This window comes from Lepisosteus platostomus, chromosome 2 (assembly GCF_059453375.1).
Source record: "Lepisosteus platostomus isolate fLepPlt1 chromosome 2, fLepPlt1.hap1, whole genome shotgun sequence".
Classification (NCBI taxonomy): Eukaryota; Metazoa; Chordata; class Actinopteri; order Semionotiformes; family Lepisosteidae; genus Lepisosteus; species Lepisosteus platostomus.
In genome coordinates, this window is record NC_142612.1 from 3,527,986 (window position 1) to 3,539,990 (window position 12,005).

At 45.4% G+C, this 12,005-nt stretch overlaps 2 protein-coding genes across 2 annotated transcripts; one reads left to right on the forward strand and one right to left on the reverse strand.

Annotated features, from left to right (window-relative positions):
- Nucleotides 1-801: 801 nt before the first annotated feature.
- Nucleotides 802-6,302, reverse strand: rpl31 (ribosomal protein L31). Its single transcript, XM_088646277.1, has 5 exons — nucleotides 6,191-6,302; nucleotides 5,358-5,464; nucleotides 4,832-4,957; nucleotides 3,642-3,754; nucleotides 802-875 (listed from the first exon to the last, which is right to left on the reverse strand). The coding sequence occupies exons 2-5, from the start codon at nucleotides 5,462-5,464 to the stop codon at nucleotides 844-846; spliced, it is 378 nt and encodes a 125-aa protein (XP_088502403.1). The 5' UTR covers nucleotides 6,191-6,302; the 3' UTR covers nucleotides 802-843.
- A 649-nt stretch (nucleotides 6,303-6,951) lies between these two features.
- Nucleotides 6,952-11,649, forward strand: cnot11 (CCR4-NOT transcription complex, subunit 11). The gene is made up of 7 exons (XM_088646251.1): nucleotides 6,952-7,619; nucleotides 8,107-8,271; nucleotides 8,861-9,013; nucleotides 9,569-9,771; nucleotides 10,358-10,560; nucleotides 10,768-10,864; nucleotides 11,274-11,649. The coding sequence occupies exons 1-7, from the start codon at nucleotides 7,301-7,303 to the stop codon at nucleotides 11,469-11,471; spliced, it is 1,338 nt and encodes a 445-aa protein (XP_088502377.1). The 5' UTR covers nucleotides 6,952-7,300; the 3' UTR covers nucleotides 11,472-11,649.
- The last annotated feature ends 356 nt before the right edge of the window (nucleotides 11,650-12,005 follow it).

Sequence of the window (12,005 nt, forward strand, 5' to 3'; positions counted from 1 at the left end):
CCCTGTCCTTGTATTAGACAGAGGAACCCTTGAGCTGAAAGGAGCATTTGGCCCAATAAACCGACTCAAGCTGATCAAGCGATTCAAAATCAAATTGTCCACCAAAACATGAGAAAAGAAACCTAATACTAGATCATCTATTTCTTGAGTAGTCATTACTAAAGAGCTCTTCTGGAACCCACTGATGTTACAGTGCTCCTGCTCTCTTCATCAGGCTGTAAACTGGGCTCTGGCTGGAAGACTTTCTGTAGTAATAAACCTTGGGATCCCTCCTATCAAGCACTTGCAGCATACCCAAGAATTGTCTGCCCCTATTTAACAATACCCATTTGCCATTACTTTATGCAAAACACACATCTGAAAGGACACTGCTGTGACATTTTTTGAGCACTGCATTCTTTCAGTTCAGGCAGTTTATACTGATACACCACAGCAACAATTAAAAACCATTCTTTTCAGGACATCTACAATGCTGTTTTGTTTCTTCTTTCAATTAAACACACTGCACGTACAATGCATTTTTACAGCAAGTTCTCTCATGTATTTGTGTTGTGTAAGTTGAAATCAAAGAGGTCTCATTATTGTCTATTATATGTTTTCAGAACTACAGCAGTATTTCATTTCAAGCTAGGTTCTTATTTTGGAAACACTGGTGACCCATTGCAACAAAAGATGAATACTGCTTGAGGATGCAGATTTAAAACATTAGATCATAAATACCAAAAAAGGTAAAAAACTCGAGAGCACAACTTCAAATGTGATGTTCGTAGACAAAACCCACAACCAGAAAAGACAAAAGGAAAAATTTTACACAAATTTATTTTATCAACAAGAGAATCAGTTTTAATTCTCATCAACGTTGACTGTCTGCAGACCTGCGAAAACACAAATAAAAAAATGAATCAGCATTGATATGCAAAAAACTAATTTCCAAGCCCATGCACATAAAATCTATGGTCTTTACTATGATGCTAATGATGATCACTGTGACAGCAATTTCAGCACACTTAAGCATTCACTGTCCAAGAGGTTTTGCACCATTCTACAATGATAATCACGTGTAGAAAGAGGATCATCAGTGCCATATTAACACCAGCTACCTGGGGCCCAACCTTCACTTCATTAAGGTTCAGGAACACGACAAGGGCAGGGCAGCAAAAGTAAAATATTTTCTAGTTGTTTTCCTAGCTACACTTGTAAAGTTAAAAACAAGAAACAATCATGAAATCAACATTTTAATGTGAATATTAGTGAACAAATTATCTCATTTGTTTGAGACACTTTGATGAAAGACTGGACACTATTTTGTTGTAGATTGTACAGTGCACTGTGGTCCGGCCAGCAGGTAGAGAGAAACTAAAAGTTGATCCGCTAGACTCCTGCTATCATGTATTAATATAATAAAGTAAACGGGAGATGAATGCATTATTAAACTCAGTGCAATAATAATTACGACTGCTAGCAAAGTGACAACAGCTTCTGCTGCTTCAGCTAGACCACAGACCATGCTAACTGACTTCATGTGGTTGACTACATTTGAAGGCTCTGAACTATCCAAAACTAAGCAGTGTATTATCCTGTTAAACAAATGAACAGAGACCCTTAAAGCCAAGGAGACCCTGCAGGCTTCCAGCAAGAGTTTAGGCAGTCATACTGCTGCTCAGACACACCACAGGCAGACACACTCTCATCTCATTTTTAACTTTGATTTGTTTCTTCTCCGTTTTTTGGTCAGTCTCTTTAACTAAATAATTCAGAATGCACCACAATCCCACACGTTATATAGGTATTAAAGATCACTGGAATGAGTAAAAAACAATTATCAAAACCTTTTAAGTTACAGTAGCAATACGAAAACATTTTGTTGAGCTACGTCACCCTGCATTTAGTCACTTTGTCAAGTTATTCTGAGTACAGAAGACTCAAGCAATTATGTAAAATTTAAAGGAGACATTTTGTGTAAATTCCCCAAAAAACATTGTTCCTCCTCATAGCGTATTAAAATGTGCACGTCTATTTTGACAATCCAATATTTCTTAGCCAGACTCTCACTTACACACTAAAGCTGTAATGTCCGTGAGCGGAATGTCTTAAATTGCCCCCCTGGAGATGAACCATCTGGAATTGAACATCTCTGACCTCCACAGGATGGGACACACCTTATTTCCAAACCGACCACCACCACCGTTTCTTGAGATCTTCTTAAAAATCCAAAATCGTAAACCACACAAACTGTTGCACAAATTGGCCAACTCGGCTTTTATGAATCACATTACGTAGAGCCTACTATCATTTGTAACCACGACTAGTCTTCAAAATACGGACCTGAGCAGATTTAACGAGTCCATTCTTGCTTCCTTTAAAAAAAAAAAAAAAGGATTCGGACACCTTCAGCACGTGAAGGTTACCTGAAGACTCCAGCTCCTACCTGAAGACGCCCGCTCTACTGTCTTTTAGCACTAGTTCAGTGCTTTGTATAAAAAAACCCCCAACAATTAACAAAACTGTATCAGCGCACCAAGACAAGTAAGGGCCACCACAGAAGCACATGGGCCACGTGGGTCACAAGAGCCCAGCGGTCTCCCACACGCACTCCTCCGGTGTGGGTGTCCGATGCCGACTGGACTCGACACTAGACCGCAGCCCGTCCCTCTACTCCAAGCTGCGATTCCAGAAAACGTTCTGAAATGCAGAGCTGGGGGTCCAGCCCGACCCGCCTCTTCACTGTGCAGCCGCTGACAGGTAGGGGATTTGGCCCGCCTGGCTGAGGTGGACTTCAACAGACCGCCCCGCGTTCCAGTGCCACATTCTCCGCCAGAGCCATGCCTGGCTGTCACACGCACTGCATAAGGTGACTGGACAACATCTGCAGCAAGGCAGGTCAAAGGACACTTGGGGTACCAACTTAGATCTCTTTCTCAATCACTTTTATTTGATACAAGCTGCCTTTTTTCCCCTCTAAGAACACTCAACCTCTTTGCAATGCTTTTCGCACGACAACATTCTCTCCTTTTTCAACCACCATAATCCTCCACAAGGGAACATAATGAACAAGCACTGCACTACAGTTCCACTAGAAGCAAACAGGATACACGTTTCTGCTCATGCAGATTGCACGGGTATTCTGTCCACCCTGACTCTAGGAAATAATATTCTTCGCCTTGCTTTAGCAATGACACAAAAGTATATGAATTTTTAAGAACAAAAGTATTAATTTCAAACAATATTTTGATGTCTTGCAAAAATACAATAGGATAGTGTACCAAGATGTAGTTCAGTCACCATTCGAATGACCTACCTACACATTGGTTAACTCTCCTGGAAAAAGCTATAGAAACAGTCATCCACGACGACCATGATTTCTAAGGCAAAAAATGCCAAATCAATTTTGAAGTGCAAGATGATTAGCACCTCACTGTGAGAAACTGTTTTCATGACAAACATTCTGCAAAAAATTAAGTGTCGTAGAGGCCTAGGTGGGTCACCCTTCGAAAGGACAGAGTACCATGAGATTCACGGATGAGATCTGTCTCCCAGTAATCAGTCTTTTCAGCCAAACTGTCTCAAGTTGAAACTGCAAACCGAGGGATGGGACACACTGCGCCCTCTTAATTCACGTCTGCTTCCAACCTGTGGCTTACCTTTGTACGTGGTGACAGGAACGTATGTGACCAGCGTGTACAGTTTGTTGGGAGAGTCCTCGTCCTCGTTGCGCTTCCTGGACAGACGCACGCGGATTCGATAGGGCACGTTCCTTCAAGCCCACCACCCCAGAAAAGAGCCAGGTGTAAGTGAGTCAAGCAAACCTCTCAGAAAACAGTGTCATGGCTCAGAGAAAGTGCTGCACACTTGTTCTACGGTTACTAAGGACCACAGTAACTGAAGCCATATGAATGCAACAGCTTATCAAAGTAGCCCAAGGAAAAATGGTTCCTGCATGACTTTTATTCTTTAGGACACAAGTTTCGTCTTCTTACTTCCAAGTATGGGTAATCATCAGCAGTTGCAATTTACGTTTCTTGACATGTTGCCAGCAATAAAAATTATTCTGCACTGTGAAAAAAGTGAACTACCAAAGAACAATACAAGACTAGATAAAAAGCATATCTAATCACCAAATACAAAATGATCACATTAGTAAACAGTAAAATACAAACCAGGGGTCCCAAGCGGAAACGAGGGGGAAGTACAGTTATAACAGGAGACAACTCTTTACCCAAAGAGCTGCAGGGGTAGTTAACAAGCCACCCAACCATGGTGCTAAAGGTGAAAAGGCGGGATAAGACTCCCAGTGCAAGTAAATACTGCCAACTGGGCTAGAGGGGTCAAACGGTCTTTTCCTGGGTTTTCTGTTTCACCGCTGGAATATGAAAATGTCACCTCAGACGCTGTGGCCTAGCCAAACTGGGACTTGCCTCGTTTGCAAAAAAGTTTCCTGTTCTTGTTCACAAAACAAGGACGAGCCCTCGCCTGCTAAGGGTTCATTATAAAGTAACAAAACCGCTCCTGGCCCTAATGTATTGTTAATGTAATGTTTCTTTATTAGCCCCGTACAATTTCTTGCATTAGGAATTCGTCTTTTCTCATACCCCAGCTTGCTCTCCATGAGACGCACAGAGGGAGAGAGATGCTTGGGGTCAGAGCGCAGGGTCAGCCATTGATACGGTGCCCCTGGAGCAGCTGGGGTTGAGGGCCTTGCTCAGGGGCTCAACAGAGTAGGATTCCTCTGCCAGCCTCGGGATTTGAACCAGCAACCTTCCAGCCACAGGCGCAGATCCTGAGCCACAGAGCCACCGCTCTCCCTGCTGGAGGCTTGCTGGGGGACACGTACCTCACGCCTTTGGTCCACACCGCCTTGTTCAGGCGCGTGTCGATGCGCACGTCGGGGGTCCCCATCTCCTTGACGGCGAACTTGCGGATCTCCTTCAGCGCGCGGGGGGCTCGCCTCTTGAAGCCGCTGGGGAACAGAAGAGGGAGACCCGGTCTCGCTGGAGGTCCGCCAGAGACACGTTTTTTTCGCTCCGTGGCGAACGGAGCACAGCCGCACAGACCGAAGCGCTGGCTCAGGCGAAACGGCCACCGCCAGTCACAACACGGCCCTTGGACACGACATGATGGAGGTGGGGGGGGGAGTCCGAGAAGCCGAAGGGTAAGCGCAGGAAAGCGGGGGTGCGAAAGAGTGCAGGGGCCTCTATGCCACTTGAAACAAGTTTACGACATTCAAATGAACAACACAACAATAATCAGCCCTTTAAGACGAGCAGCAAGATATCTGCACCTGCTCTGGCTCCACAACCCCCCTAGCACAAACACAGCACCTCAAGCCTATCCAGACCCCCCCGACCCCGAGGACTCACACTCCATGGATGCGCTTGTGGATGTTGATGGTGTATTCCCTGGTCACCACCTCGTTGATGGCGGAGCGGCCCTTCTTCTTCTCGCCTCCTTTCTTAATGGGAGCCATCTGAACAGACAGGGGTGTCAGAACACGGGGGAGAACCGCCTTTCCCTTGCGTGAGGCAAAACCGCAGCCTTTCTAATCAAGTCCCGGCAAGAAGGTTTTTAATAAGTGTATGAAATTTTAATACAGCACTTCCTGACGGACAGCGGGCTGTTTCCACGGCACCTCCAGACCGCTCTAAAGCTGCAGCCATCTGATCACAGTCTAGGCCGTGTTGGTCCTATACACCTCGGTAACAACCACACTCACAGCACCCGTGCCAGGAATCCGTCGTGTTTCACAAAACGCATTTAATATCACATGCAAAAGCAAATGTAGGCAACTTAAACGTGTGCCGATCGGTTTTCTGGCCCCATTACACACATATCAAAGGTCTAAAAAAAAAGGTTGGGCGACCGCCACAAACTCTTAAAGACCAGCACAACTTCGCTTGCTTTAGACTTAATATGACTGAATACTGAACAGCCAGGGCACAAGTACAGTCTGTCAGGGTTTTCAGCCGTATGCACAGAGCCGGGTATGAGTTAACTCCAGATCTGTAGCGGCAAGTCAGCTTTTAACATAGCGGGCGTTTCTCGTACATTTCTGTACATCACTTCGAAATACTGTCATACTTTTATTATTTATGTACAACTCTACGCATATCTGTGGTTAAAACGAAAAATTAGGCGTCAGGAAAGGCAGGATGAAGTCGGATTTTACAGGCGGTTGAATTCTCAATGTACTCACTCTTCCAAGGAAAATGTCGGAAAGGAAGGAGTTGAGGATTCTGGGTAGTACTAAACCTGCGGAAGAACAATCACTTCCGGGGCAAAGACAGACTCGGCCGACAGCTCAATTTTTTTTAGACAACAACAATAATAACAAATACAATACAATACAAACAAAAGAACATATAACATATCAATAACATTGTCAGGGGTACATATTACAAATACACATTATGAAAAAAGTTTAAACACAGTAAATAAAAATGAGGTCCGTACTGCTTTGCCAGCTCAAAATTAGAGGAACGATACAGAGCCTCACAATGAGGTGGTAATAAAAGTTGTAACTACATTGTAGTTAGGAAATAGTTTCGTTGATGCAAGTCCAAAAGCCCGTCTGTGAGCGATATTTACACCTTATTCGGCAACTCCGAGTCTGATTTGACTGTAATGTGTTTTTTTTACTGTAACAGGATAGAAGAGTCAAGGCTACTTAGAAAATACTTAATTCATTGCCTGTACAAATGGGTTCTGAGGATATATTTGTGGTTTAGAAAATAATTAAAATATATTGATATAAATATATGGAGATGGAATTTAAGACATAATGAAGATGTGGGACCTACATTTATGTATACATTACTTCTTTGATCAAGATTAAAATACACAACTCGTTGCTTTAAATTTCCTGTCGTTTAATCTCTGTGTGTATGTTTATTTGTATGATACACAGGTAAGGAAATCGAATGGACACATCCGACTACATTTCCCAGAAGTCTCCGCAGCGCCTCCTGTCGTAAAAAAAAAACCTGACGACAGTGCCGTATTTAGAAACCTTCAAAACGATTGGGGTGTTTTGTTTCTAGTCGTGGAGTTCTTATGTTAATGAATGGTAGACTTTGAGGTTTTTGTTAGATATTCACGTAATAAAACCGTCGCCTGGCCGTGTCTGTATGTTTCTTTTTATGGGAAGAGCTTGGAAGAGGGCGGCTGTACATCGTTTCAAGCAGCAAGACCGTGTGGGCTGGTAATATGACCAGCCCGCGTTGCTGAAAACACTCGGGGGCAACTGATTCGGCTTGACTTTGTGTGGTGTTTCTTTTACGAAAAACAACACCTCCCCTGGAGCACAATGACACTTGCCCCGAAGGAGCTCTCCAATCTCCTGGGGATCATCTCCGAGGAAGCCTGTACCAACTCCTTCGAGGGCCTCTCGTCCGCATTCCACCACTACTTCGGCAAAGCCGACCACTTCCGAGTGGGCTCGGTGCTGGTGATGCTGCTGCAGCAGCCGGACCTGCTGCCCAGCTCCCCGCAGCGCCTGACCGCCCTCTACCTGCTCTGGGAGATGTACCGCACCGAGCCGCTGGCGGCCAACCCCTTCGCCGCCGTCTTCGCTCACCTGCTGAACCCGCCGCCGGTGGGAGACGAGCAGGAGAAGCCGCTCTCGGGTGAGCTCTCCCCGGGCAGCCTGCCCCTCGCTGAGCCGCGCTCCGGTGACGGGCTGCTTCCGCCGTCCCCCTCGGGCAGACCGGCAGCGGTTCGAGGACAAAACACCCGAATGCGAGTTTATGAGGACCGGCTGGAGTCTGAGGGGATGGGGGGACGGACGCCTGTTACCTTTTCATCCGGCACAGTCCCGGGTCCCGGGTGTGCTTGAACGGAGCTACGAGTTAGCGGGGATGGATTATGTGTGTCAGAAAGACACGTTACGTTAAACGTGTTTGACCATTTTGTGTTTCGCGGACGCGCATTGGCCAGATATATCGACCCAAGTATTGTTGTCTCTCCCCCTTAATTTTGTTCCGCCGCGATCAGAAAAGCGCTCATTGCTGGCGAGGGTTTTTGCGACCGCTCTCACCCCGGCCACCCAGCGGGAAAGAGGCAAAACTAGTTTCACGACCGCCGGCCGCTGCTGATCCTCTCTTTCCTTCACAGGATTCCTCCCTCCTATAACGTTGCCGGAGAAATTCTTCCTCTCCCAGCTCATGCTGGCGCCCCCGAAAGAGCTTTTCAAAAAGACGCCCCGGCAGGTGTCCTGCATGGACGTAGGGAACATGCCCCAGTCAGTGGATATTAGCGGCCTGCAGCTGGCTCTGGCAGGTATGTGGACTGTAGGAGTTACCTATGGATGTAATAATGTTCTGACACTCAGTAGTGGCCCTATTGAGTCACTGGGCACCTCTAGTGTTGGCATATTAGCTCTAGAGTGAGGGGTGAAAGTAGTTATTGTCTGTGTTATACTGTTAAGTGTGCCAGTCTGTCAAGTGAACCTGCCAGCTCACTTTCAGAAGCACCAGCTGGATATGACTCTGTGCTGTGCCCAGTCTGCCACACACGTGGTAAAAATGAAGGACGGAGTTTATAAGGGATTCATATGGAAGTATGCTTACCTTGAATGAAATTCGTTTTGGTTAAGATTGTAAGGTCAAAAGTTGGGTTGCACTTTTAAGAAGAGTGTCTCATGTATTAGATCCACTCTGCTGCTAGTAGCTTATTGATTCAAGGAGATTCAGATGTTTCCTGTAGGTATGTACCAACCAGTCTGAACTACTTTATTACCTGGTGGTAAAAATTGTGTTAGCACAGCTTCTTTTACTATAATACTTTTGACTTTGCCCCTCCTGACCCTGTAGTGGATAAAATCTGTTAGAAAGTGGAAGGAGTTTTGAGTTTCTTTTCTTTCCCTCAGAGCGACAGTCTGAACTCCCCACGCAAAGTAAGGCGAGTTTTCCCAGCATTCTTAATGATCCTGATCCGGATTCCTCTAATTCTGGATTTGACAGCTCAGTGGCCAATCAGATCACAGAGGCCCTGGTCAGCGGGCCACGCCCACCACTGGAAAGTAAGTCTCACTCCTTCCTTTATCACACTATAAAAGGATTGAAGAACACAAAGTGGAGATCTGTACACTAGGTTTAGATATTGGCAAATTGCAAGTATGGGCGTTGCGGTGGCTCTGTGGCTCAGGATCTGCGCCTGTGGCTGGAAGGTTGCCGGTTCAAATCCTGCGGCCGGCAGAGGAATCCTACTCTGTTGGGCCCCTGTGCAAGGCCCTTCACCTCAGCTGCTCCAGGGGTGCCGTATAAATGGCCGACCCTGCGCTCTGACCCCAAGCTTCTCTCTCTCCCCATCTGTGTGCCTGTGTGTCTCATGGAGAGCAAGTTGGGGTATGTGAAAAGACGGATTCCAAATGCAAGAAATTGTATATGGCTAAAGATGAGAACTTATCTTAAGTATATAAAGTATAACTTTACTCAAACTACTTCTTAAGGTTAGATCAGTAAGACACACATGGAGCCCTAGTGTTCATGTTGCTTGGCTGTGCTCGAGTAGAAATCCAGTTCTTTCGGATCATTACTCCTGCCTCATCCCATTGCCTTCATCTTCATGTGTTCAGGCCACTTTCGCCCCGAGTTCATCCGGCCTCCCCCCCCTCTCCACGTGTGCGAGGACGAGCTGGCCTGGCTGAACCCCTCGGAGCCCGATCACGGCGTGCAGTGGGACCGCTCCATGTGCGTGAAGAACAGCACGGGAGTGGAGATCAAACGCATCATGTCCAAGGCCTTCAAGAGCCCCCTGTCGTCACAGCAGCAGTCGCAGGTACGCCCACGCTCCCGGCCCGAGCAGAGACAGCTGTGGTCTGCCCGTCCTGTCGAGAATGAGCTGAATGTGAACTTAATTCACCCCACCTGCACTTAAACTTACCGTAACTGCAAGGGTACTGTTGAGTGATTTGACGGTGAGGATCAGTGTCTCAGGCTTTGCAGAGGTGGGTGTGCTTTGTTTCTAACCCGTTATAACAATCTGCGTGCATCTGTTGTAGAATTTGATTGCATCCTGAAGCTTCAGCTCTCTGTCTGGAAGACACTATCCAGAACTGTCTGGTTACTGTTATGGTTTTAGTTTCATGCAAGTTTAGGTTGTGTAAAAATGGTCATTTTACACAAAGTGGTGTGCTGTGCATGGCTTTCCTTTTATTCCTTTTCAAACTACTTTAAACGTTTTCCAAGTTTCAAAAAGCATTAAACTACTTAAAACTATTTATAACAGGAAACATTTATTCTATTCTTGAATGAGTATTTAGTATACTATTGCTTGTGAAGCAAAGCTGGGTAAACTTGTGTACGTTTCAGGCTGTACAGTTCTTTCTCTGAGGAGACTGTGTTGTGCTGTGTGCCCTTGTCAGCTTCTTGGAGAGCTGGAGAAAGATCCGAAGCTGGTGTATCACATCGGGTTGTCCCCGGCCAAGCTGCCTGATCTGGTGGAGAACAATCCTCTTGTTGCCATCGAGATGCTGCTGAAGCTGATGCAGTCCAGTCAGATCACTGAGTACTTTTCTGTGCTGGTCAACATGGACATGTCTCTCCACTCAATGGAAGTAGTCAACAGGTGTGTATGAAGTAGGCAAAAAGACTCCTAACCACACAAGATCTTAGTTTTGTTTGGACTAAGTACATATTATACTGTACACAGTATACTGTGGCACGTATTACAGTAGTTGAATAAGCTCCAGGCTACCTAAATACACTGAACTGAAAATACAGATCTGAGAGTACTGACACACGTTACTCATCTTTTTTTTTTTTTTTTTTACAGGCTTACAACAGCAGTTGATCTTCCCTCAGAGTTCATTCATTTGTACATTTCAAACTGTATTTCAACCTGTGAGCAGATCAAAGACAAGTACATGCAGGTAAGAAGCAGGTTTGGGCTCTGTAGCAAAGAAGGCAATTTATACAGCAGTGCCATAAGCATGAGTATGGCACCGTCACAAAGGCTAAGACCTGATACATGGCTAGAGGTGCCGAGTGGCTTCCCCGTTTGTAACGTATGTTCTAGAAGTGGTAGACACTAACCTGGTGTTCATAAGTTCTGTATCCTTAATACAGTGAAGTGACTTATTTTTCTTGTTTTCCTGTTTCTTGTTTGATGCCTAAGTCTTGTGAGCAACCCATGCCCTTCAAAAACACCTGCGTCCAGATAAACTGCATCACACTGCTAATCGTAAAAACAATGGAGCCCCCTGTGCGTTTTGTTTCTGGGTGCAGAAAGTGGGCTGCCCCCCCTGAGCGAAAGAGTGAAAATGTCTTCTTGCTTTACAGAACCGCTTGGTGCGCCTCGTTTGTGTGTTTCTCCAGTCCCTCATCCGCAACAAGATCATCAATGTGCAGGACTTGTTTATAGAGGTGCAGGCTTTCTGCATCGAGTTCAGCCGCATCAGAGAGGCAGCAGGCCTCTTCCGGCTGCTGAAGACACTTGACACGGGAGAGAACCCCACAGATCCTAAACCTGGCAAATGACCCCTGCCCAGAGCTACTGAAGGACACTGCGTTTCAAGCAGTACTATAAATCCTGTTGTCATTTTTGTATAAAATGTTTACAGCTTGAATTGACAGCTTGCCGGTTCTAATTTCTTTGACGGTATTAAATGTGATAAAAATTAAAAGTACAAGGAGTAAAATCCTTTATGTTCATATATTTAGAATCTCTGTTCCTTCTGTACTGGTCATGTTGATCCTGCTGTATCTTTCACTAAAGCAAGAGAAATAATAGGAAATCTGAAATTTTCATTAAGCGATGAGAAAAAAAAACAGAGCTTGTCCTCAAGCAAAGTTTACAGCTAATGTTAAACACTTGTCCTAGAGCCCAGAGACTGACTCACTTTTCAGTCCTATATTTTGCTGACGTGTCTACATGCTTCTGTATTTTCACCAGTTGTTGAATACACCTTCCACCATAATGTTATGCAGAGTAGACATAGTGATGATGTGGCAACCAAGAATTTTGCTTCAGAAGGAAATGTTATTGTAAATTAGACACCAAATGATACTTAG